At 39.7% G+C, this 27,092-nt stretch overlaps 1 protein-coding gene and 1 long non-coding RNA gene across 4 annotated transcripts in view; one reads left to right on the top strand and one right to left on the bottom strand.

Moving 5' to 3' along the window:
* DOCK4 (dedicator of cytokinesis 4) overlaps positions 1-27,092 on the bottom strand; it is a 431,597-nt gene that overhangs the window by 50,898 nt on the left and 353,607 nt on the right. For 2 of the 3 annotated variants that reach the window (XM_032304000.1, XM_032304002.1), the window contains exons 29-36: positions 25,700-25,800; positions 25,205-25,263; positions 17,128-17,276; positions 15,342-15,427; positions 10,791-10,817; positions 10,551-10,646; positions 9,640-9,700; positions 5,430-5,523 (exon numbers count right to left, since the gene is read on the bottom strand). In XM_032304000.1, coding sequence (XP_032159891.1) covers positions 5,430-5,523; positions 9,640-9,700; positions 10,551-10,646; positions 10,791-10,817; positions 15,342-15,427; positions 17,128-17,276; positions 25,205-25,263; positions 25,700-25,800 — 673 coding nt within the window. The remainder of the gene's footprint in view (positions 1-5,429; positions 5,524-9,639; positions 9,701-10,550; positions 10,647-10,790; positions 10,818-15,341; positions 15,428-17,127; positions 17,277-25,204; positions 25,264-25,699; positions 25,801-27,092) is intronic. The other variant, XM_032304001.1, reaches the window with a different exon arrangement.
* On the top strand, positions 11,911-24,371 carry LOC116568544. Its single transcript, XR_004276668.1, has 4 exons — positions 11,911-11,976; positions 21,846-21,906; positions 22,549-22,605; positions 23,851-24,371. It is a non-coding gene; the product is annotated as an uncharacterized LOC116568544 (long non-coding RNA).

The following is a 27,092-nucleotide window of genomic DNA, read 5'->3' as shown; positions in this document are numbered from 1 at the left end:
TACAGAAACTTTCCACAAAAGCAAACAGATATACCCTTTGAGGTGTGACCAACATAGGACAATACTGTGACAGATTTTAAACACATTAGCAAACTGTAGATGTTTTATTGCAATACATCGGATATTTATACTTCTGCATCTTAAGACAACAACAATATGTACTGAAGAGGGAAGAATGAATCACATCGCAAATTTCCAGCAGTTTTTAAAAAAGTACTTAGAGTTTTGAACAAAAGGCACCGCCACATAATTAAACATGGGCCATCTCGCTCCATCATCGTGACAAGAGTATAGTGAGGACACCCACATGTGACAAGAAAAAACAAAACATGAGAAGATAAGGCATAAATTACGAATGGAGAGCACCGTCACAAAAGGCTGCAAAGGGTTAAAGCCATTTAAACAGAATGCTCTAAAGATAGAAAAGTTTCCCCATTAATTTCAAATTCTTCAAGGACACACAAAAATGAGGACAGAGGAGAAATGAGTATAATGTGGCAGGTGAGGAGGACTTATTTCTTATGACTTTGGGGAAAATAAATACTGCAAGTTCAGTAAACAAATTAAAGAAAACCAATTTGCCCACTTCTAAAATATAATCAGACAGATTTGGACTCTGTTTCAGAGAACAGTTACATAGCTGGAAGAGCTTGTCCTTAGTTCCCTCCCTCATTTCTTTTTTAATGGACTTTAAAATAACTCCACTAGGTGGTTTTCTTTGCTATAAAAACTAGCTCAAAATGTGGCTACTAACTACTATAAAAATGGTCATTTAAACTTTCAGACAACATACCTCCAAAATCTTAGTCTATTTAATCAAAACCATCAGCACATCTGTGTGAAGATATATATATATATATATATATATATATATATATATATATATATATATATATAACCAATATTGAAGGAGAAAAATTTCTGTAGGTTTTAAAATTTAACTAAGTAAATTTACTGGTGATGCATTTATTTAAATCTCACATTGCAGGGGTGCCTGGGTGGCTTAGTGGGTTAAGCATCAGACTTTTGGTTTTAGCTAAGGTCATGATCTCAGGTCCTGAGATCCAGCCCAGTGTCAGGCTCCACACTGGGTATCAGGCCTTGAGATGCTCTCTCTCCCTCTGCCCCACCCCCACTACTCCCATGCTCATGCATTTGCCCTCTCTCTCTAAAAAAAAAGAAAAAAAAATCTTACATGGGGGCGCTTGGGTGGCTCAGTGGGTTAAAGCCTCTGCCTTCGTCTCAGGTCATGATCCTGGGGTTGAGCCCCACATCAGGCTCCCTGCTCGGCGGGAGCCTGCTCCCCACCCCAACTCTCTGCCTGCCTCTCTGCCTACTTGTGATCTCTGTCTGTCAAATAAATAAATACAATCTTAAAAAAAAAAAAATCTCACATGGCTGGGTACTAAAATGAGAACACTAAGAAGAAGAAAACATCATCCCTGTCTTCAAGGAATTCACCCTTTAACTGGAGATACTTCTACCTACCTGTGTATGCATAGAAACATACACAAACACATACACACATAACACACCCCTTATATAACTATTAAAAACAATGTGGTGGGGCGCCTAGGTGGCTCAGTTGGTTAGTGGCTGCCTTCAGCTCAGGTCATGATCTCTGGGTCCTGGGATCAAGTCCCACATCAGTCTCCTTGCTCAGTGGGGAGCCTGTTTCTCCCCCTGCTTGTGCTCTCTGACAAATAAATAAAATCTTAAACAAAACAAAACAAAACAACAATGTGGTCAGTGCTTTAAAGAAATTTGAAAAAGTTGAAAAAGAGTTGGAACCATGAACTCAGCTCATGAGAGAGGGATGGGGGGTGGGGCATGGAGTTGCTGTGGGAAAGAAAAGGAAAAAGAATTCCAGGAAAAGATGGTAAAGACGCATGCCCTGAAGGATGAAGACAGGGAATGTAGCCCCAAGTGGTAACATGAGGCTGCACAGATTGGTAATGGTTTTACCATGATAGATCTTGCATAAAGAGCTTGAACTATTTTTTTTCTTTTTTCTGTAGAAACTGTACCAACTGAAAATGGTTATATCTGGAGAAGGGGCTGGTAAAATTGCCTTACAGGGCCAGGCAGTAAAACATTTACAGTTATAATAATTTATAATCTGGCATATGGTCATTGCAACTATTCAGTTCTGCCTTTTGTAGGCGCAAAAGCAGCCACAGACAATGGCCGCGTAAGTGGGTGTGGCTAAGTTCTGATAAAACTTTCTTTACAAAATCAGGTGGCTGGTCTGCAGGCTGTAGTTTCTGTCCCCTGTTCTGGTGCTAATTAAGAAACAGCCCGGGGGCGGGAGGGGGGAACAGCCCAGGTGTGAGATGATGAAGGCCTAACTGAGGCAGAGTGAGTGGGAACAGTGAAAAGGACGTGGCTTTGAGAGATTGTTAGGAAGGGAAATCACCAGAAAATGGTGACTGATTATTTGAGGGAGGCTCAGAGATACCAAAGAGCACATCAAGGTCTCCACACTGAGAAACAGAGATGCATTAATCGATACAGGGAAATTATAGCTGGAAGCATTATCTAAAATTTGGCCACACAAGGACCATTTCAGAAAGGATCACTTTCTTTTAAAGCTGGAGAAGAGGCCACAATTCAGGACTTCCTGGGAAGAACAGTGCGGCAAAAGACTCAGGTTTATAGTTCCTACATTCAGTTAAAGGGTTCTTTTCTGGTTACGATATGTGAGCTCTTTGCATCGTATCTTTCCCCCACTAAAAACCCTAGGCAGGATATATAAGGCAACTCTTGGAGGACTCTGAAGAGTAAATGAGAGAAGGTGGGCAGAGTAAGAAAATCAATACTCAAAGAATGACCATAGAATAGTGAGTTTGCGGTTTTTATTTTTTCGCCTTTCATATCTCCTGGCTTCGCTGTCCTGGTCTCCTGGAACTACAAAGGGAAACGGACATAAAAAGCTCCCCAGGAAAGCTCCTCTGGTCAGACGACTGAGAAGAGAACCCTCCTGGGTTTTGGAGTCCTTTTGACCCTTCTAGCTTCCTTTGAGTCCTGGGAACTAGCGCAAAGCTGCAGAGTGCACAGTGTGGGCATCATGGCAGCAGAGGCGTCCATGGGTTTTTTTATGTTCGGTGCTTGGCCCCCAGAAGACCAGCTGTCGGGAATACATCACAATGTAGGGAGGATCAAGTCCTGGCTTTTACTAATTTGCTTCAGATTAAGTGAGAGTGCTAGGAAAAGGAGTCCTTGGGAGATAGTAAAAGTGAGGAAGATCACAGAGAGAAAGGGATTTTTAAATGTTGCGTACAATGTCCTGAGCTCACTTGCAAGCTGCACGTATATTGAACAGACCAGAATCAACATAACAAAGATTTTGAGACATGAACTATGATACAGACCACTGGTTAGGTCCCAGGCTCTCTCCAGGTGACATATATGTGGGACAGACCAGAACAGTATGGAAAGGCTTTGAAAACTAAGCTAACATTGGAATCACAACCTTCAGAAGGTGGTTTAGGACTTGAGGTTTGAATCTAATTGGACTATCTGCTGAAATTAAAAAAACCCTCAACATTCTCCAGGTTTCACCAGAACCGAGTCTCATAATATTCAAAACGTTCGTGAAACAACCCCAAATGACTTGACATTCAAAGAAACAGGATAACCAAAAAAATTTCAAAGGAAAAAGGCAATTAACAGATGCTAACCCCAAGATTCAGCTGTTGGATTTACAGAAAATACTATGAAGAAGTTATTATAACCACGCTCCTTCAAGTAAAAGTGAACACTCTTGAACAGAAAGATACAAGTTCCCTATAAAGAAATGGAAACTAAAAAAAAAAAAAGAAAGAAAGAAAGAAAAAGAAAAGAAAAAAAGTAAAGGAAATTTTACAAATGGGTAATACAGTAACAAAAAATTTCACTGGAAGGGCTCAGTAGCTGAATGGAAATGGCACAGAAGAGCCAATCAACTTGTATACGGATCAACAGAAATGATCTAATTTGAACAAGAAAGAAGAAAAACTGGGAAAGAAAAATGAACAGAGACCCAAGAATTTACAGAATACCAAAAGGCCTAACATTCATGTCACTTGTAGTTCCAAAAGAGGACCAGTGCAGAAAATACATTTGAGGAAATAATGCCAGAAAACCTCCCAAATCTGGTGAAGGAAATAAGTCTATAAATTCAAGAAACACTGTGGACCCAGACAGGATAATCTTAAAGAAAGCCATGACCATATACATCATAATCGAACCGCCAGAAACTGAAGATAAAGTCTTGAAAGCAACCTTACACATTATACACAGGGACACAATTTAGGTGACTCCTGATCTCGCATCAGAAACCATGGAGGCCAGAAGACAGCAGGGCAATGTTTTCCAAGTACTGAAACAAAAGAACTATCCACCTAGAATTTGATAACCAGCAGATGTATCCTTCAGGGGTAAAGGCAAACAAAGACTTCTCTGACGAAGGAACACAACGAGAATTCTTCATTGCTAGGTTTACTTTTTTGTTGTTGTTCTGTTTTTGAAGATTTTATTTATTTATTTATTTATTTGAGAAAGAAAGAATCTGAAGCAGATTCTGCACTGACCACGACCGCAGAGCCGTACTCGGGACTTGATCCCACAACTGTGCAAGCATGACCTGAGTGGAAACCAAGAGTTAGCAGCCCAACTGACTGAGCCACCCAGGCACCCTCCACCACTGGATCTACTTTAAAGAAATACTCTTTAGGTTGAATAAAAATGATAACAAAGAGGAACTGAGAACTTCCATGAAGGAAGAAAGAGCAACACAAACAGTAAATATATGAGCAACAAAGACAGACCATTTAATCCTCTAAATTCTTTAAAATAGGTATGACTGTGGGGGCGCCTGGGTGGCTCAGTGGGTTAAAGCCTCTGCCTTCAGTTCAGGTCATGATCTCAGGGTCCTGGGATTCAGCCCCACATCGGGCTCTCTGCTCAGCAGGAGCCTGCTTCCTCCTCTCTCTCTGCCTGCCTCTCTGCCTACTTGTGATCTCTGTCTGTCAAATAAATAAATAAAATCTTTAAAAAATAAAATAAAATAGGTATGACTGTTAACGTAAAAATTATGGCATTATCTGGTGGGGTTTCCAATGTATGCATACACAATATGTAGGGGAACTACAACATAACATTATTTAACTAGAAGTGGTAAAATACCAACTGTAAGTAGGCTCCAAAAAGTGAGATACATATTTTGTACTCCCAAAAGCAACCTCCAGAAAACAATGCTGAGAGATAGAGTAAAAAAGCCAATAAATTAAAATGGAGTACCTAGAAAAAGAGATCCAATGGAAAATTTCCATTATAAAGGACAAATGCTTGAGTTCCCACCTCTAATTATACAAAGCAAAGGACAGACCATGTACGATACACCAGTGTCCAGCCCACTCTCCCCAGCCGGAGCCAAAAGACAGAATTACCTGTGAAGTTTTGCGCTTTGAGATGCAGATCATACAGTTTGTGGATGTAGCGTATATACATCTCTTCCTTGTTTAGTTCAGTCTTATAGAAGTTCTATAAAAAAGAATACAAGTATGGATTGTTCCTCAACAATCAGGTTTGCAAACAGCTGCTTTTTACTTTGTGAAGTTCCATGTTTGGAACTACAAGAATGGACACATTTTTCCATACAAATGTCTTTTTAAAAATTAAGGAAGGAGGCCCAGCGCTATACTCTTAATGCATCGTTATGTTAAACATTACCTAGCAATTTATTGGATAAGTTGGTAACGCTTGGGGAACGTTACTGCCAGCAACTCACATTTATTTTGCACTCTATTATTTTTTTGTTGGTTTTACTGCCTAGTCAACTAAAAATACATTAAAAATAACAGTGATTAATCCACTTGTTAAACCCGAGCACTGATATTCAAAGCATAGCTTAATTTCAAATTTCAAACATATTTTGCTCTGAAGAAAAAAAAGTTTCTAAGATCTATATAAGTAAGGATGAGTAAAAATAATGTAAAAGCATTTTTTTTCTTTCCCTGAAAAATCATGTAAAAGAGGATAAATGAAAATGCTCTTTTTTTGGTAAGGTACTATTCAGAGTTTCTTACTTGTGCTGGGGTCTCAATACTTCCAGGAAAGGGATTATTAACAAGAGATTTCAAACTATTATTAGAGGGGCATGCTTATGGAAAATATTTTGTTTATTTTTTAAGAAAGTATCTGGAGCTTACCAATCTTCCCTAAAATGTTTTAACATTACTGGTGAAAAATTCAACTCTGACTTACCTGGACCCATTATGTTGGGTTTTTAAGGGTATAAGCTATAAACACCCACATGTAGTCCTCTACCACATCGTACAAAATACCTTAGCCCTCACTGAACTTAGTAAACAGGAAGAAAAATGTACATGACATGAGGTTCCAGCAAAAGCAGGCTGCTGTGAGGTTCTAAATGGGGCACTTCTTGTTGGTGGATCATTTGTGCCTTACGAAATCGCTGCACAAGCCCTCTGAACTACCATCACTATTGTTGACTGATCCTGGCGGGTATGGGGAAGAAGGAAAAATGAGAGGCAATAAGGGGATAATTCTGTTGGCCTGGAGGAGTGACAGGTTTTCTTTAAGGGGGAAAGATCAGGAATTCTAAAAATCTTTTAAACAGACTAGCTAGACAGGGCTCTGGTGATGAACCAAACTAGCCAATGTGGCTGTTTAAATGGCACTTGGCTTCAAGCCCGAGGACCTTCTGTCAAATGTACCTTCTGTCCACCACCTGATACTGTCTATTCTTCAATATGAGAACTCTCTTACCTTGAGGCACTGACATTTAGTTGAATGCATCATAAAATTTTTTTTCTTCCAATTTATGCCATTATCCTCCCCTTTTCCTCTTGTCTCCTATAGATCTTGGCATTCCTTAAAAATCTAAGTAAATAATGCTATTCGCATCTCTCTTATTATGGCCAAAATCATTTTAATTAGCAAGAACTATTGTACCATAAACACAAGTCTAACAACCCCACAGCAGGCTTTTTACATTATTAAGGGATGATTCGCTCTAATAGCTTTTTGGTAAGAAGCAGCATTTTTTTTGAGAACAAAATAAGTGATCACTCTGTAAATGAATAATTCTCCTTTAAAAAAAAAAAAAAAAGAAAAAGAAGAAAAATCTCTCCAGTCAACAGATGAGAATTTTTCACATATGTCTGGCAAAACTTGTGACACAAAGAACAAAACAATAATTACATTTCCTAGTATGAGTCATGTCAAACATTATGCATTTTTACCAATTTAACACTACAGTTTAACTTCAATCTTGTGAAGGAAGCCAGAGCTCTCCTGAAGACAATCTGGAATTAACCCTTCCAAAGAGTTAAGGAAAATCTCTAAGAGGAAGTGAGTACCTGAAGAGAACCATATTACTAATAGAAAACATCAAGAACTTTCCATATGGACTAGAAGCTAAAAAGATTAGCTTCAAAGTTATGTATTTGGCTTTGATAATAAGCGTTCTCGTACTAGTCTGAAATTAGAATAGCTTTCAAAATGTTAACATTTGGGGGGCTCAGTCGGTTAAGCTTCAGCCTTTGGCTCGGGTCATGATCCCAGGGTCCTGGGATCAAGCCCCATGTTGGGCTCTCTGCTCAGTGGGGAGTCTGCCTCTCCCTCTCCCCCAGTGTATGCTCTGTCTCACTCTCTCTCTCAAAAAAATAAACAAAATCTTTAAAAAAAAAAATGCTAACATTTTCTATAAAGACTGTTCTTGGTCAATGCAAAGCCAAAAGGATAAATTCTTTGTGTCAAGTGAATCCTACTGGGGCCACTGATTTTATTAGGTCTCTAGCTTATTCCTACTGGGGGACTACACATATTTTAGGCAGAGCATTCATTCCTTCATCCAGAGAAATGATCTCTTCTGCTACACCAACTGAGGAAATGAACCTGGAGTCTGCATGTACCTGTTAACCTCCACACGGAGCGCACTGTGGAGGAAGATGGAGACAAGGGAAGGAGATTCTTCTGGAAAAAAGTACAGGTTGTCCTTTGAGGTTATTTATGAAACTTTGTGGTCAGCGTTGGGGAAAAGCCAGGGTTAAGCTGATGGACTAAGACTAAAAGTGACAGAGCACTGGGTCTTCTGCCCAAACACTGATGACCAGGTAGGGATACAGAGGCAGCTTGGGCTGGGGCTCTCGAATGTGGTAAAAGGCTGGCAGCAGCAGGCAAGACACTGGGGAAACACATGCAGGAGACTTAAAAGTGGTAATGACGATGCTCAAAGGTTAGACATGAGAACTCCGATGGGAGGTGAGTTGGGCTGACCTCGGGGGTCTGGTCTGGTGGCCTGAGGTCACTGTGGGGTCTGATGACAAAAATTATGTCAAAAAGTGTACCACAAGATGGGGCCGGATAGAGGACTCTCAGGTCTCACTATTTCTAGTAACTGATTTCGGAGGTGGAGAAGTGGGACAGGCGTTCACAATGAGGAACAAGCCGCGGGTGTGGTCAGGAAGGACAGAGGCATCTACCTGGAGGCGAGCCTAGTGCAGTGAGGGACACGGACTAGGGTAACTGGTAACAAAGGAGCAGAAGTCCTGTGCTTCGACGAGGGGCTCTGAAGGGAATAAACAGAGCAGACTGGAAAGACTGAAGCTGGTGAGCGAGGACACGACAGATGAAGAGTGGGGGCAAAAGACACTTCTGAGGTGCCAGCAAAGAGAGACCCGCAGGGCGTGTGAGGGATTCTGACCATCAGAGTCAGGAGAAGAATATCTGCACAAGGACTCAAAACAGCTGTGAGGTTTCAGCTCTTCTGCAACATACGAAAAAGAAACCTTGGCTCTCACACATTTAGACCTGAAAGCAGTCACATATTTCTATATTTCATATCGGACTAAGGGAAACTTCCAAGAGCATCAATATACCCGATATTAAAATGTAAAAAAAAATGAATGTCTCTATGTATGGTCATTTTTCAGCTCTGCGGTGAGGATACCATCCTATTTAACACTTAGGGAGGAGACATTTTAATACAATTGAGTGTTCCAGGACAATCATGGTGTAGCCTGTTTTCCTTACATAATATTTAATTATACTCCTAAAAAATGTCCTCTTTGGGTGATCAATTAATATGCTTATCTTAGTTATGATGCAAAACTTCACAAGAATGGTATTAGACACTTAATTTGCAAACAAGTTAGAGAGTGAAAATTAGTGTGTTAAACAGAAACTGTCATTTGTTCACCAAAGAAGAGATGACTAATATTCATTAAGATGTAGAATGAATATAAAAACAAGGACAGAAACTGTCTACACAGAAGTAGAAAGAGCTCTATCCAGGGACGTTGTGCCTTTTTCTAGGAGAGCCACAAAAGACTCCCGGAGGGTAAAGTGCCACAGGATGGGAGGGGGCATCGCTCTCTGATCTCACACAGCCACAGACAGGCGACGCGCTGGGGACCTTCTGCGATGTTCTGGTTGAGCATTTTGGGGGATTTAATTCAACCTGAAGCTCGCTGTGCTTCTTTTGAAAACACTTCCAAGCTCTTCTAAGAAGCATCCAGATAAAAACACATTGTAAACTAAAAACAATCGAAACAGTATTTCTGTGAACAAACAGAACGATTCTGTGAATCAAACATTAGGATACAAGGAGGAAGAGAGGAATAGTTTACTAACCAGAAGGCTCACTGTGCAGCCAATCTTTTTGCCATCTACCTCTCCCATTTTCATGCAGTCCCTAAAAACAAAAAGCAAGAGTCAAAACTTAGGACTTCCTTCCTAGGGGCAAACACAGTTTCTTCCATGGGGGTGGGACTGGGGGAGGGTAGGGGCAAGTACTGTCAGAGACCCAAGGCAATTCGCAAGTTGCCCTTGAGAAGGGGGCTCTGGGGACTAGGGGAGCCACCCCAGGCTGCAGGGTCTCAGGTGAGACACTCCTGAGCACCATTTCTGCAGCTCCCTCTCAGTAGACAGGCTCCCCCTCCCATCCCCCAGAAGGAGGGGTGAAGATGTGTTCTTATACACCTTCTTCCAGAGGGGTGGGAAGTAACAGGAAGCCTGGCCATCAACAACAAGAACTAGGGTTTCATTCTTAAAAGGAAAACACCACGCATTTAAGGGGATGAACTGCTTTAACAGTTGAGATCATTGAAAAATCAAAAAATTGCATCTAAGAAAGGTAACAGTGTGCACTTCGCATGCCACCTCCCCTTTCATTTTTTTTTACCCCCCTTTCATATGAAAGCAGCTTGACCATGCAATTCTCGTTTACACTGTCTTCACCCTAAAACCGAAACATTTGCTGGTGTCAACGGCTGAGTCTAAACACCAAAAAAGGTCCCTTTACTCATGGGACTCTGAGAACCTTCTCAATTCACTAAGGCTTTGAAAGAACGATCCACCAAACAAAAGAGAGAAAAAGGGGTAAAAAATGAACTAAAAACTCCGAACCAGCTAGATAAGTCCATTATCCTACTGCACAAGGTACTGTGGGCTGATGATTAACTCCAGCGGAAAGTTGACTGGATCCTGACTCTGCTTTCCCAGCTGGAGCACAGCGCACCCGAGAAGCAGGGGACTCAGCTTACCTGTAATCTAACAACCTCTCCATCAGACGAGTTACAGTGGCAATTAATGAAACGCCACTTTCCCTCCATGTTTCCCGCTCAATTTTCTTTAATAGACTGGAAAAGAAAGAATGCAGGGCATTTTCAACACTTATTTTTATCAGTCACCATGACAACCATCTTACTTTCATCAGTACCTTAAATGCCTTAGCAACCACTCCAACATCGCACAAGTAGCACGATTTGCAAACAATGTCTTACCTAGGATAGGGACCAAATAGCGGAATTCTAATCCAGGAAGCATTGACAAAGCAAATTGATTTTCAGATTATCCAAGTCATAAAATACGAACACATGCATATGATCATATTTTCAAACTATACAAGCACCCCAGAGCTCCAAGACATTCTCCCCTAGCTTCTCTCCTACACTAGCAGAGAAGTGAGCCTTACCACAGCAAATAACACCGCGAAGAGGGAAAACAGAGTACCTCTAAGTTTACTTTGAAATAAGATCTTGCTGTTATTCACATAAAAATGTTTTCCTACCTCTCGGTGGAATGCATCTTCATCCAGGCAATTTTACTGCAATGCAACTGCTAGAGGAAAATCCTTGTACAGACGGTATGACGTTTTGCGTTTTTCCCTTTCCCTTCACATTTGCCCACTCAATACATATTGTACTATCTGTGCACTCACTCAACAGTTTCATTCATTTTGTCATTAATCACAGGGGATTGTCTCTGAGGCTGTTAGAGCAGGTTGGTGACAAGTACTGAACCACAACTCTCCTCCTACATTTTCCCTAATCTTAAGCACCTTGGAGCAGAGGCACTACGTAAACACAGAATCACAACAACCAGAATAATTAGGATCTGTTTGACTTTCACTCCTGCCTCTTGGCAAATTAAGCATACACTTGGCAAAGTCTTTATGACTGAACTTCCCCCAAAAGATAAAAGTAAGAACCGAGGCACGGCGATGGGAGCATCCTTCCCTACCCCTCCGCATTGAAAGATCCTTTCTGTCTAAAATCGTTTCCTTTTCATCTTGGTTTTGGGATTACCAGAGAAAGAAAACACTTCTCACGAGCACAACCTAAGCCAATCACATATTGTGCTTAAAGTAGAAATAAACATTAAAGAAAAAAAGCTATTCTGCCCAAACTAGCTTCCTTCCCTCCTCTCTCACTCCTTCTCTCCTTCCTTCCCCGTGCTATGTTCTTTCCCAATTTCTCTCCCGACTTCCTCTTGCTGTTGCCTTTCCAGAGCCCAGCCTTCTGCCTTGTCTCCTCATCTGTTGCCTATGTAACCCTGAGCTTTCGTTTCCTGGGTTATTCTGAATTGCTTCCTGGATTAAGTGGGGGGAAGGAGGGAGAGAAGCCCTACACCATGGGATGGAGCTTGCCCTGACTCATCTGCCAGGGATGGTCCCCTCGTCTGTTTTAAGTGAGTTTTCTTTTAAAAACCCTCTGAGCGGCCCCTGTTTCAAGCTTAAATGCCAAACTGGTCTCGAACCAAGTCCTCAAATGCAAATCTGCCTGCCAAAGCAGCGCAGGGTGATATAGAAATTTCCCCAAGTGACAGCCCACACCTCATATACTTTATAGTCTGAAAAACAAAGAACTCAAGTTAAGTAATAATTCTAAAAATATAGGGAGACTTCTTTTGCAGGCATGAATTTCATTAATTTGCACAGCCTCCTGATGCAGTCAGAAATCAGAGCTCCACAAACCCTCTTGTAAAAAGAGGCACAGCTCCGCAGCACCCGCTTCACCTTCAGGAATCCCAGACCCAAATGGCAGGACCAAGTCTAGAACCCGATCCATCTGCTCTCGCAGCCAGGCTTGTTCTTTCTATCGGGAAGCTGGTTCTCCCAGTTTATCTGATACAAACTGAGAAGGGGAGCCTCGCGGCCAGACAAGAAGAGTCTAGCCAACTTCAGGGAGACTGTGTTTTTATTTGGCCCGTGTGCCCATGCTGAGTACATGGGGAACTCACCCGAGAACAGTGAAGGGTGATTTCTTACTGCTAGCTGATAGGCAGTGGGCCTCCCTACCAGTGGAGAGAGGAGTAAACCAGAGTCCTAGAGGATGACATAACACTCAGAAAGCTCTTACTCTGGGAAAGGACATCAACAGGGGGAGGTAGGATCTGACCCTAAATTTGCTTCTACCTACATCACCACACAGTGGTGGTAAGGCCATCCCTCCTACAGGAAACACCTGTGTCTGTCTGTCCATGCTCCTCTTAATCCAAAAAGAAGAGCCAGACTCCTGAGATACATGTCATGTACCCACTGCTCGGCCTCCAAACTAGAATTTAATGTGTGACTGCCAAATAAAGACCTCTGGAATGACCTTACTTAATTATTTAGAGCAACATATAAGAAAGGAGGGAGAGGGATGGTGGCTCGTCCAGAAAGCACCCTACTGTGTGCTCCCACAGCACATTCCCTGTGGTGTCCTCAGCCCTAGGACAGCACCTGCCCCAGGGAGGTACTTGGTAAATAAAACCAAACCAAGCAGAGCCATGGGAAGCCAAATTTAGTTCTGACACTCTATGCTGGAGAGAGCACACTGGTGTCAATGATCTGCACTTCCAGCATTATCAAAAATAACAAATCCTGACTTCTACTTACTCAAAAAGATGGAGTATGTGTCCGTGAAGACAATGTTGGGGGATAAGGTAGGGAAAGGTGAGCTAGCTCTTAGGAAGGAAACCAATGCACAGATTTCAAGTCTCCTTCTAAGGAGGCTCTTTGGGCAACTCCTACATTTGCAGGAAGGAGGAAGCTACTTTCAGCTTCTGAACAAAACTGAAGAAGTTTTAGATATGAAATACAGAGAACAAATGAAAATCTGTACCATAATGGCATGTGTTCCCAATTGATAATGTATGCAGTGACTCATTGTGCTTATACTAATTCGTGGTGACTTCTATTGCCAAAGAAGCACTTCATTGTTTCCTGAAACATGGCTGGCTTTTCACTTTCTTTTCTGAACCCAGGTAGTAATGATATTTAATTATCACTTTAGGTTTTATTTAAACCCAATATGCTGGTAGGAAAAGCATGAAAGAAAAATATTTATAGTAACATTTCTAATAATATGTTAAAAATCACAAAAGAAAAATAATCTCCATTGAATGAATCAGGCACCTTAAAACAGTCTTAACTACAGAGGCTTAATATATTAATTACTGGTTTCATGCTAACGTCAAGATACATCTCCTATTTCAAAGCCTCATTTAGACACAAGCGTTCCAAATTGCAAGCTCTAGGCCTTTATTAAAGTAGAGAAGAGGCACTATAAAATGATGTATTTATTAATCTTGTGAATTTATTATAAATAATTAATCACAAATCTCCTGAGATTCATTTCGCCGAGTGCTTTCTCGTTTTACTTCTTTGTTCAAACCAACGACTGGTAACTGAAATGAGAGCAGTTTTCAAAGGCAATTTATTACCCTGGATGAGGCTTTAATCAGAGTTCTTGCTAAACTCCAGCTGTCATGAAACATAGGCGCTTTGTACACTAGAATGAACGAGGGCTTGGTGAAGAATTACTAAAAGTTCCAGTTTAATTGCAGTACCAGAAGAAAATGATTTTGTTCAGGAGTCAGTACAAAGAATCTATGTTATCATCACCCACCACCATCCCAAGAAATCTGGGTACGCTTCTTGGTTTTTCCTTTGAATGTAATTTTCTTAAAAGGTTCAGGGATGATTCTGAATCAGGCAAGTTGAAAGCTACCAGTCACTAATAATGCTTTCTAAATCTGGATACTAATAATACATCTACTGTTCTAAAGTAACGATCATAAAGTATACAACTTGGCATTTGGCTACCAATTCTGAAGCATGAATGGCTGGACGTGATGCCTGGGCACATACACAAGGCAGAGCATATTCTGTAACAGAAAGACGTATCGCTGAATGATTTTTGTATTTCTGAAAGAACTGTAAACATTTCCCAGGCATAAGGAGCTAGCCCTGCCTTCAAAAAGAAATACTTTATGAACATAGTCGGACTGAAAATGGCTAAGATCCATAGAAAAGTGTAGAGAAAACAAGTGTTAGAATGAAAACCCTAAAGTACTAAAACACTCTTACATGTCCTCTCTGGCCATCTCACACAGTGATGAGAACTGGGTTTAGCAATTCACCTGGACTGTGATCACATTCTATTGGCAAGGACCGCCTCAAAGTCCCCTACAGCACTCTGCAGTCGTTCTAGCTGCCATCCAAATCCAAATCACAGAATTCACTAAAAATGACTTGGTTCTGTGATACTCTAGCAAGAAACATTTAGAAAGCAATTAATAATGCTGAGTGACCAATCAGTATCAATGAATCAAATCAAGTACTGAGAAACAGAGGCCAGCTCTTAGCTTAGTCAACCTGTCAAGAAATCAGCCAAGGATATCTTGCTTTGGAGAGCAATGCACAAGAACCCGATAATTATGTCACTGTCTCCCCACCCCCCACCCCCCCTACCCTGCCGTCTTCCCACTCTTAACCCTACTTAAAATCATTATTTTGCAGCCCTGGCTTTAATTCTTAGGATTGAAAAGATTGAGATTTGTTACGTAACACAAGTGATCTGACCTAACCAGAGATTAAAATGAGGAAAGGGGTCTAATCATCAGCATACTAAGATCCTTCACCAGAGTTAGGCAATTATCCTTTATTTCACACTCCACAAAGACAAAGCACTCCTGCGAGACCCAAGCTGTCTTTGCAGCTCTCGGGCGCTCAGCTCTGACACCAAATCCTCTGAAGGGAACCGACTGGGGAGACACGCATTACTCACATACTGTTGAAGAGTTCGCGGTACGTTTCATCACCTTTGCCTTCAGACATCAGGCTGTCCAGTTTGTCAATGAGCTTGGCTTCCACCTGAAACATACCCAAATATTACTCCCTTTCCTCTCCTTCACAAGTGGGTTCCCTAGGCAAACCGAAACGTATTTCTATCTGCAAGGGAAAAAAAAAACCACAGTAAATTTTGTGAAAGCAACATTATCATAAGCTGTGGTTAATAGCAGACACCCCCTTGGAATTCTAGGCGGCTACTTTAGATGGAGCAATGTGACTTCAAACTCCCAGAGGGTATCATCTGCTGCCACCAAAGACTTCTATTTATTGACTCAAACACACATGTTTACAGCCCAGCTTAAACACTTGAATTTTTTTTAAGAGCTATAAAAACTGGCAAGTCCTACTTACTTATTTAAAAAAAAAAATCACTCATGTGTAAGAACATTAGCAAAGTAACATACCCACAGACATTAATTTAAATCTTTGATGTGTTTTCTATCTATTTTCTTTCTCAAAACAGTCTGAAGTTGCACTAAATCTTTGCTCCAGTTGAGAACTTGCCTTATCCATGTGCAGATGGTAGATCCATGGAAATATTCTAAGTCAGCAATAAGCTACATGAGAGAGAAAGGACATATTTCCTGAAAACCTGCCATCAAAACATTTATATCTTCAAGAATGTAAACCCCTTGGGCCTTGAATATCAGGAAAGCAGAAATAGCCCTTCATCTGTCTGAGACAGAGAGTCAGAAAGTGAAACACCCCTGCATGGCCAGAGAGAGGGAAGCAACTACAGACTGGTAGAGATACTTGCCTTTGTCAAAGGACTAAGCTATTCCTTGGAATCAGATTCTAATAAGGCTATGAAGACCAAAGGAAGGAGGGTGGATCTCCCCCCGGCAGATACAATTTTAAAATAACCTTCCATTCAGTTATTCGCTTTCTTGAAATGAGGTATTGATACAGGTGATATGGCAAGCTTCCGGCAGGAGGAGGGGTCTGTGGTCGCCTTCACTCACTCCCAGAGTTGATCATCATTTTAAAATTTGAGAAAGGCTGCATTTGGAAAAGCATGGTGGGGGGTAGGGGAGCAGATCCTTCACACAGGTGACTGTGTACAGCTCAGTGAGGTGACTACCTGAACAGAAAGAAGGTGACTATTTCCAACTTGAGTGACCTGGCGCAGCAAAAAGCAGCTGATCTCTTATGTAATATAGTTTTGTAATAAAGAACTTCTATTCTTTCCAAAACTGGAGCAGAGCTCTCAGAACCTATGTCAATGAAACTAATAGGCTCATCTAGAAATCTAGATGCAAGAATTTCCACTGCTTTCCTGGTTAAACTAATTATCAGCACTTCAAGCAAAAAGCGATAAAACATACTATGCATCAAATGCTCAAAGCCTAGCCATTCACCAAATGCAATGCGCAGACCCCAGACAGGTCCATGATTTTAAGAACGGTTAGCCTTCTGATTCCTCTGTGTCGTGTCCAACTGGGAACAGATCAAGTCTCTGCCAGCTCTTCAACAGAAACCCTGGAAATCACAGAATTTTTAAGCAGAAGAGGATGTGAGAGCTTCCCCGGAGGCTCAGGGGAATACAGAACTGGAGAAGTGACCAAGGTCACACGAAGGGGAGAGGCAGACCAGGCTGGAATCGAAGTCCCTTGAGCACTCAGTGCTCTCACTTCCCAACTTGGAGTTGAATCCGGTAGCTCAGAGATGCTCGAGAAGAACTGAAATTCTCCCCAACCGCTCTGAGAAGCTCATCCACTTACCTGTTTAAAGTTGCCGCTCCGCCTCTGCTCCCAGTCCATCATATCGTGAAAAATAGGAATCATGACATTCCGGAGATCTGCCTGGGGTATCAAGGTCACTTCTAGGAAAGGGCCAATCAAGGCAGGAATAAAATGAAGCTTGTGTTCTCCTAAATTGAATAACACATTTGAGTTTTAGTATATTTAATCTTAGCAGGAGTTCAGAAAATTAATATTATTGAATTTATTTTAAATGATTGCCAAAAGTATTTTCAATTATAGTTGTCTCTCCAGGCAATAAAGTATTTCTCTAAGCAGATATACAAACACTAGGTTTTCATAGGTTGACTAATAGTTCTCCATTTTTTATTAAAAAATTAAGGATTTACTTTTTCACAATTTAAGAAAAAGCTCTAAGATACCATGAAAAATTATATCGCAAATTAAAAATGACAAATTAAAATTACACCAGAAGTTAAATCATCAGGAATTGGTTATGTACACTACAATACCGTCACACATTAAAATTTGTATGCGGTCACTAAAGCTGAGGTTAAGGAAGGATAAAAGGCAAATCTTTTCAAGAGAATTAATTGAAAAAGCCAAGGTGCAATACAGTATGGACAGGTACTTCTCTCATTTGAAAAAAAAATACATATAATAATCAAGAAGATTATATCCCCACAACGTTAACCATGAAGGTTATCTCTGGGTGGTAAGAGTAGAGTAGATTTTTATATATGAAGAAAAGTGGTCCCTGCATCATATAAATTTTCTTTTTAATTTTTAAATTTTTAAATAAACATATAATGTATTATTAGCCTCAGGGGTACAGGTCTGTGAATCACCAGGTTTACACACTTCACAGCACTCACCATAGCGCATACCCTCCCCAACGTCCATAACCCCCCCCAACCTCTCCGACCCCCCTCCATATAAATTATTTTATGTTTTGAAACATAACACACAGCCTAAATAAAATACTAAATGGTCAACCAAAAAAAAAAGTATGTAACAATTTTCTAAAAAGATTGCACTATAATAGTGAACTCAAAATGGTGTATTACCAAAGTACACAAAGCATGATGCCGATACTTTGTTGAAAAGGAAGGTAGAGAGCGGGAGGGACACCAGTGAGCTCATCTAGCCGATGAGCATTGAGTTCAGTCCATTACACTAATGGTCTATGTTAAATCTCACAGTCTTACTTTGATGATAAGAACACCGCATACAATGGAAAACACATTATTTCTCAAGTGCTAACCTTGAGCATTGAGGCTGAAAGCATACGACACTTAAAGCGTTCATTTAAAATCCACAGAACAGGTCGGGAAGCTGGGCACAAGAGCCCTGGGGTCATGAAAGAAGATAGTTTCCCCCTTATTATTCTTTTCTACCTCTCATCTTTTGTAGTAAGGGTCAAATATACCCAGAAAATCATGTCATTCAGAGTTACTGGCACATTTTGGAGTTACATACTTTCACCTTAATGATCAATTTCTCTCTTTTGTTTTCTGTACTAGAAGGCATTAGGGTGCTCAGACACACACAACTGCAGGGTGCAAATATACACTTCACATTTATATTGACTTTAGAAGAGCTTTTATTTTTTAACTTACTTTATTTCTAATTTTTTAAAAAGATTTAATTTACTTATTTGAGACACAGAGAAAGAGAGACAGAGAGAGCACAAGGAGGGGCAGAGGGAAAAGCAGACTCCCTGCTGAGCCGAGAGCCCAAGACCCTGAGATCACAACTTGAGCCAAAGGCAGACACTTTACTGACTGAGCCACCCAGGCGCCCCTAATTTTTAATTTTTTGAGAGAGTGAATGGTTGGGGGCAGAGGGGCAGAGGGAGAGGGACAGCATCATAAGCAGACTCTATGCTGAGCATCCGGACACAGGACTTGATCTCATGACCCTGAGGTTGTGACCTGAGTCGAAATCAAAAGTCAGATGCTTAACTGACTGAGCCACCTAGGCACCCCTAGAGGGGCTTTCAAAAGAAAGAATAGGAAAGGGAAAATTTGGAAACTGGAAAAAAATGATGGATGAGATTAGAGAGAGGGTGTTTGTGAAGTCATTGTTTTGTGACTGAAAGTACCTAGAGACAGTTCTGCCATCTTTAGGATGTGGCCCCCATTCCTTTTCCTCAGTTCTGTGGGACAATAGCAGGACACAAGTCACAGGCCCCGGCTTATCTGAAAGTCTCCTTCTTTCCAAACTCTGAGGCCACATTGTCTTTTCCTTTCTCTCTGAGATTTCATTAAAAGTAACCTGTTTCTCACCATCTCTTCATCACTTATCCATACCCATTATGTGTGAGGAATAAACCTGGCTTAGAATTCCTTTTGCTTTCCTACCTTCCTCTGTGGCCCAGGTACAATTTTATCTCTCCCAAGGGACTCCCGAGTTCTCCTCATCTGAGCAAGCACACCTCCTTCTTATTCATGAGAAGACACTTCCTTATTAATCTAACCTTATGCACTTTCCTCGGAAAGAATGAATCCTTTCAAGATGGACAAACGCACTGTGGCAGAATATAGAGAAGCATCAATCCGCAGTTCTTCTCCCTGTGTCTCCCCCATCCTCCCGACACACACATTTCAAGCAGGGAGCTAGCAACCAGCTTTTGTGATTGCTTTCCTCGGTTATTTTTGTCAGGGCAGAAAGCAGAAGCAACTTGAACTCAATCACTCTTCCTGTCATTTGTAAAACCCTAACCCACTCAGTGCTTATTCAAGAGATCCTGACAAGAAAGAGGAATAGAGAAATAGGGGAAGGAGACTTCTGGCCCAGCCTGAGATGAGCAGGCCTTACACCCGGTCTGGGAGCCTGCCCCCAGGGGATGGCTGCAGGTCTCTGAGGCGGAGTCTACCACAGACGCTGTACCCTCTGCCGAGCCACGCACTGAAGGCACCAGGAACACAGGACAAAGGTCACCTTGACATGAGACCAATAACCAGGAGGGCCTCCCCACAGTTTCGAGATTATGTAAGACACCAAATATGTGCATAGCTTTTGGGTATGTGTGGGGAAGAGGTAATAGAAGTGGCAAGAAAGACAAAATAAAATGGAACTTCCTGCCAGCCCAAGTAGTCCTCCCTTGCCTGTTGAAATGAGACTCAGAGCTGCTACATTATTACCTACATTTTTAATCTTTCTTGAGCCTGGCATCCTTTGGCCTCTGCGAAGAAGATCACTAGCAGGTACTTATTTATCATTGTTTCCCTGAGCATTTTTTAATTCCTTTGTAAAAAGAAAAAAGATCCTATTTGCAGGCATTTTACAACCTGATTTTTTTCTTTTAAAAAGGTTTTAATGTGTATTATTTGGAGCCAGATAAGGACTACATTTATCCTGAGTAACGTACAGAATTGTTGAATCATTATGTTGTCTACTTGAAGCTGAAAGAACACTGTATGTTCATTATAGCTCAATAAAACACTTTTTTTTACTATGAAAAATCTTACAGGTGCAAAATTATAAAGAACACTAAAACAGATCCCCACATACCCATCATCTAGCTTCAACAATTAGCAACATTTTTTCCAATCTTGTTTTACCTATCACTCCAAAGTTTTTTCTCTCCCCTAGGGTACTTTAATGCAAGTCTGAGACTTCATATCATTCTACTTGTACACAAATCAGTAAGCATCTTTAACAGGTGGGAAGGAATATATATATATATATATAACATATATATGTAATAAAGGCATTGTGATTATATATGTGTGTGTGTGTATATATATATATATATATTATACATATATAATCACAGTGCCTTTATTACCTCTAACAATGGCACACAATAATTCCTCAATCTAAAGCTTGCCTATATTAAAATTTCCCAGGGCGCCTGGGTGGCTCCGTGGGTTAAAGCCTCTGCCTTTGGCTCAGGTCATGATCTCAGGATCCTGGGATCAAGCCCTGCATTGGGCTCTCTGCTCAGTGGGGAACCTGCTTCACCCTCTCTCTGTCTGGCTCTCTGCCTACTTGTGATCTCTGTCTGTCAAATAAATAAATAAAATCTTAAAAAAAAAATTTCCCTGATTGTCCTAAAACATGTTATTTACAGTTGGTTTCTTTCAATCATAATCCAGACAAAGTCCATTTACTACATTTTACAGCCCAATTTTCTACTGACAGTAGACAGGCCACACCCACTTTTAAATCACTGTACAGGAAAGCATGAAGATGGCCTTATTTGCTGAAAACACAGTTTGGCAACACAGAACCTGTGTAAACCTGAACAGGATCTCGCCATGTAAAACTTAATTCCTCCCTGATCAGCAAAGCAAAATTGGGAGCTGTGTATGACAACAGCAAAATAAACTTCACTTAAATGATTTCTTTTTAAACCGAAGATTTAGTATACTTTCCCCATCCCTAATTGTCAGCCACATGGTCTTGTTTTGAAGTATTTAGGGCATCTGCTACTTGGGCTGTTGGAGTTTTATATTTATGGGCACAGAACAGCCTGTTAGGGAAGTATTGATTTTTTTACGGCAGTTACAAGACGCTGTGTTTGCAAATGTGGAAAAAAGGGCCCACTTTATATTTAGTAAGAATGTTGGTTCCACTAAAAATAGCAAGAAAAATCTTAACCTTGAAGCACAATGAATGCCGAAGCTGGGACACAGTAGTCAAGTCAAGTAGTAGCCTCTTTCTCTGTAGACCAGTTTGTTAGCATAGTACTAATGTATGAAATTTGTGTGCCTTCCCCCTTCTCCTGACAGGGCATTTTAAGTCCTTCTGCTTGGAAATGAAAATACTGAGGAACAACACATTTAAGAAAAGGTATTTACTTTTCACTACTTGGTCTTTACTCTTCAAAAGTAAATTATTTTATCAAAACCACAAGGAAATGTCACTTGACACCTGTTAGGATGGCTACTGCCAAAAAAAAAAAAAAAAAAAAAGGAAGAAGAAGGAAGGAAGGAAGGAAGAAAGAAAGAAAGAGAAAGAAAGAAAAAGAAGAAAGTGGGACGCCTGGGTGGCTCAGTCAGTTAAGCACCTGACTCTTGATTTCAGCCCCAGTCATGATCTCAGGATTGTGGGACTGAGCCCAACATCAGGCTCCGTGCCGGGTGTGGAGCCCGCTTAAGATTCTCCTTCTCCCTCTCCTCCTGCTCTACCCCGCCCCAGCCCCACCCCACTCACATACCTGTGCACATACTCTCTCTCTCAAAAAAAGAGAGAGAGAGAGAGAGAAGAACAAGTGTTGGCAAGAACGTGGAGACTGGAACCCTTATGAACTGTGAATGGGAATGTAAAACGGTGCAGTCACTGTGAATAGAGTATGGCAGTCCTGTAATTACTCCATGATCCATTGCTCAACGGTAATTCAAGGGGATATAATGATAAGATTTGAAAATCGTACAGCTCTGTGCTTAAAAGCAGACTCAATTACATGTACCCTTTATTCCTTGTTCTCAACAGAAGGTAAAAACCAACCCTGTTTCTACTTGAAGAATGCAAGAGTTTCCACACTTCTAGGTAAGTACTGATGACCAAAATCCGATTTAAAAATACTATTCTGTAAAATTTCTGTTTGTGTTTGTGTATTAGACTAACTGGGTATTTTCAAGTGGCAAAAAATGTATTCAGTGCTCTGAGTATTATTTCCTCTTTGCAATTTATTTTCTAAAAGTTAATGTTTTTTGTATCAAACTAAAAGCCATGGAGGCTCTTGACTTCTGAAGTCATAAAGCTTCCTTGATTTACTAAAACTGACAATTCATTTTTATCCACTTTCTTGTCCACAGAAATCGGACAAAAAGTTTAAAATTTGAGATTTAAACACTAAGCTCTGTGCAGGTATGGTCCATTTTTTCTTGTATCTCTCCAAATAATGTGCACAGAGCCAGTGCCTCATGAACTATTCAATTAAATGTATTGTCCTGTTCCATTAAGAAAAGGATATCTGTAATTATCTGAATAAATTCTTCTTTAGCATTCCAAATACTCAACAGGACATATTTATAGGTAAACCAAATTATAGCAAATAGATTTTCATATTTCTAAGTAACAAGCTGACTTAAGGTCTAAAAGGGGTGTTAAAACAGTACTTTGAATACTTAATTTTTCTTATCATTTTGTAAGAATATTTGGATGTTGGAAGAGAGGCTTCAACATTTCTGAACATTTCCCCATTCTAGTTGTTGCACAATAGCAGTGACCTTTAAAATTCACCTTGTGTTTTGGAAGTCTCAGAAAAGTCAGGACACAACTCTAGGGTAATACGCCGAAAACCAAAGAATGAAGTGAAAATTTACACCCACCCTGTATTTGAACTAGGTCCTGCTGGGAATCCATAGTTGAGTCTAAGGAGCCTTTCTTTATATATATATATATATATATATATATATATATTTATTAAAAAATTAATAAAATCTTAAAATATATATATTAATCTTAAAATATATATATTATATATATATTATAAAATATATATATATATTTTAAGATTTTATTAATTTATTTATCACAAGTAGGCAGAGAGCAGGCAGAGAGGGAGTGGGGGAAGCGGTCTCTCCACCGAGCAGAAAGCCCAATGTGGGGCTCCATCCAGGACATTAGGATCATGACCTGAGCCAAAGGCAGAGGTTTTAACCCACTGAGCCACCCAGGTGCCCCTAAGGAGCCTTCTAAAGACCGCCATAACTGAGCTAGAGCTAGCCTCTAGGGCAGGGAGAACAGAGAAAAGGGAGAGTATCTAAAGCAGTGCTTTTCAATCTTTAGCCAAGAACCACCTGGAGAACCTGTGAAAACTCAGCTGTGTCCCACTCTCTCCGTGATTCTGTTTCAGTAGAATCAACAGCTCTGGGGCGGAGCCAGATGATTTCCCTTCCTCACAAGCTCCCAGGTGCTGCTGCTGCTGGCTTATATGAGAACCAATGTTCTAAAGAGTACTGGCATAATAACATCTTGTTAAATTAATGCCAAACGCAATATAGACACTACAGGGCTTTGAAAAACAACACAGAGAATGAACAAAACTTAAAGACTGAAATGAGTACTCTTCAAATAAGACAAACTCCTGCTCTTTTTGGGCTGACTCTAAAGATACATCGTGGACTTCTGGCTGGCCTTAGACAGCTGGAGGTTGCTTTCAAAATGCCAACTCACTTGTATTTTCTGAAATTACCAGCAAGTACTGAACACTGGGCTCAGTTTTATATAACAAGTCTTCCTCAAATTGCTATGAATATTGCTATGCATATATTGGTCAAAAATCACTCTGTAAATAAATGGAAGTAAAATGCTAATGGTTCTGTTTTCATTTACAGAAAACAAATCCTGCCATTTCCAAGTTGTACTTGGGTGAGTCCAAGAGGAGAGATACTTTTAGATCATTACATATTCAATTCAAATAGGCCCATCACTTTAATGAATCATAAGAAGTTTACCACGCTGTAATAGTAATGAATGCTATAAACTTGCATAGTTAGCATACAAAATTTAAAAAGTTGGAATCTCTAGAAAGAAACCCTATGCCAATGCGATGGTAAAACAATCTGTTTTCCAAATATTATTCTTCTCCAAGCAACCAGGTCTGGGTCATCAATTTGCCAGAGCAGTATGCTCTATCTGCTGTGTCGGATTAACCAGATTGAATCTAATAGTTTCTTAGCAACTGCAGAGGCTTTAAAATCCTTTGTATATACTCTTTATGATATAGATCCATGGTGTTTTTAAGAGTTCTGGTGCGCGAGTCGGTGTTTCATAAATTTAATTCTAAATATGTTATGATTCATAGACTCAGCTCAGAGTTCTAGAAATTGAGTTGTTACAATCCCAAATTCTGAAAGGTTAGCTCATTACTGAACACGTGTGTATTATTAGAGCAATGCTAGATAATAAAATTTATCATTTATTAATAATGAAACACACAAAGATAAGATGAGTTTTCAGACAGATACCAATTTTAAAAAGTTAGTTATAACCATATTCAATGCCAAAATATCAATTACATTCTAAGGATGACTTTACTGATCTAAACACTGTCACTTGTAAGTTGTCCTTCTTCATTTATACACTTAAAAGTACAGTGACAAACTGCACAATGGAGGTGGCTTCTCTTTCCATTACTTACCAAGGTTTTGCCACATGCTGAAAATTTCACAACCCATTGTGACGCGCATGTCACCATACCTGAAATAAAACAGAAAGCAAATCTGATGCAAAGTCTTCAAAACAAAGAAGTATTTGTGTCTCTTTGGGACAGAGAAGTATTTTTGTCTCTTCTGAATTAAAAGACACTATATTTGTAATTAAAGATAGTTAATGTAGATGTCTTGATGCTTCTAATGCAAATCCTTATATAAATCCTTTAATGAAATAGATTTGTCCTCTAATTAATTTGCTACTATAACACACTAATTTCTGAAAGATGGAGCTTCCTCACCCAAAAAAAAGTATAAGTTCAAAATTTCCAGAAAAGATTGCTTGTCCTCTTGCTCATTGCCTCTCCACTGTCATTTCCAGTTACGAATACCTGATTTATGAATCATTTAAACCACATGCCCTCTTAAAGGCATAACATTTGATTTGCCTCATATTCCCCACCCAATTATACATTGGTACTTACTTTTCTAACACCTTCTTCTTTTTGGAAGGTGTGAACATCTCTAACTGAAGACACAACTGGTTGATAAAAATGACGGCAAGGTAAAAGTAAGAATCCCAAATCTAAAACAAGAACAAAACATTTAAATGCTATAGTTTACAAAAATATTGACAGATTAAGTGACATATCTTGGATTTGCTTCAAACGTGGTGAGTGGATGGAGGTAGAGTTGAAGTAAGATCGGCCCCGTGTGGATAATAGTTTAATCTAGATATGGGTACATGGGGGTTCATCACACAATTCTCTCTGCTTTTACACATGCCTGAAATTTGCTGTAACAAAGAGGGAAAGCAAATAAATACTATCTATTTCTGTACTGCTTCCGGGCCATACCCCAGGTTTCTTAAGGTCCCTGGTGTATGTTAAATCCTTTGTTTCTCTTATAATATGTCTGAGGTATAAGTTGGGCTATTTTATTCCTGCGAGAATTCATTTTTGGAACTCCTTTTAATGGAGAATTAAAAAAAAAAAAAAGGCATACACTTCTCTGGGTATGCTAATTGCTTTAAATTCAGACAGTATGTAAAAATTCCCTGCCCAGACAAATCTTTTGAGTTTAAGGTTTCTTATACCAAAAACAGCACCAGAAAGAGATCAGAATAAAATTCCCAGAAATAAACTTAACCAAAAACATATGACATAATGGAAGGAAACTACTTCTTCATGGACACCAAGTAAAATTGGAAATAATAAGGAGAAACATCATCAAGAATTAATATCTTTTATGTATAAAGAGCTCTTATAAACAAAAAATATAAGAATGAGCAAAATAATGAAAAAGTCAAGAACAGATACTTCACAAACTAAACTAAACTAAAATATGAATTTTAGTCAGTAATTTTAGGTTGGTAGATATATAGGAAATCAAATATAATTGGCATAACCCTTAACTCATTGTTCCACTTACAAATATATATCCAAAAAATAATTAAGGATATATGCCAAATTTTATATTGTAAGAAGGCACATAGAGTAATTTCTAAGAATAAAATAGCAGAAACAACTAAATATTAAACAGCAGAGTTGTAATCATGAAATTTTCATATATTTATTATTGCACGGTATGATATAAAGACATAGTATACAAACTTTAAATTCCATTGGTTTTCACTGATTTGTGTTTTTTTTTGTATTTTCTAGTTATCCAATAGGGACAGTTTATTCAATGTTGAATATGAAAAATGTTATTTAAAAAGAATAGGAAATACAGATGCCAAAACCTGAAAACATCATTAAGAAAGGAAGCCAAAATAGGCATTGCCCATCCTTGTTTACCATTTATCATCTTCCATTTAGAAAATAGTATATTAAGAATTCTTAGGCATACCAAATTATATTATAGATGTACCAAAAG

This window comes from Mustela erminea, chromosome 11 (assembly GCF_009829155.1).
Source record: "Mustela erminea isolate mMusErm1 chromosome 11, mMusErm1.Pri, whole genome shotgun sequence".
Lineage (NCBI taxonomy): Eukaryota > Metazoa > Chordata > Mammalia > Carnivora > Mustelidae > Mustela > Mustela erminea.
This window is presented reverse-complemented; position numbering and strand designations above follow the sequence as displayed.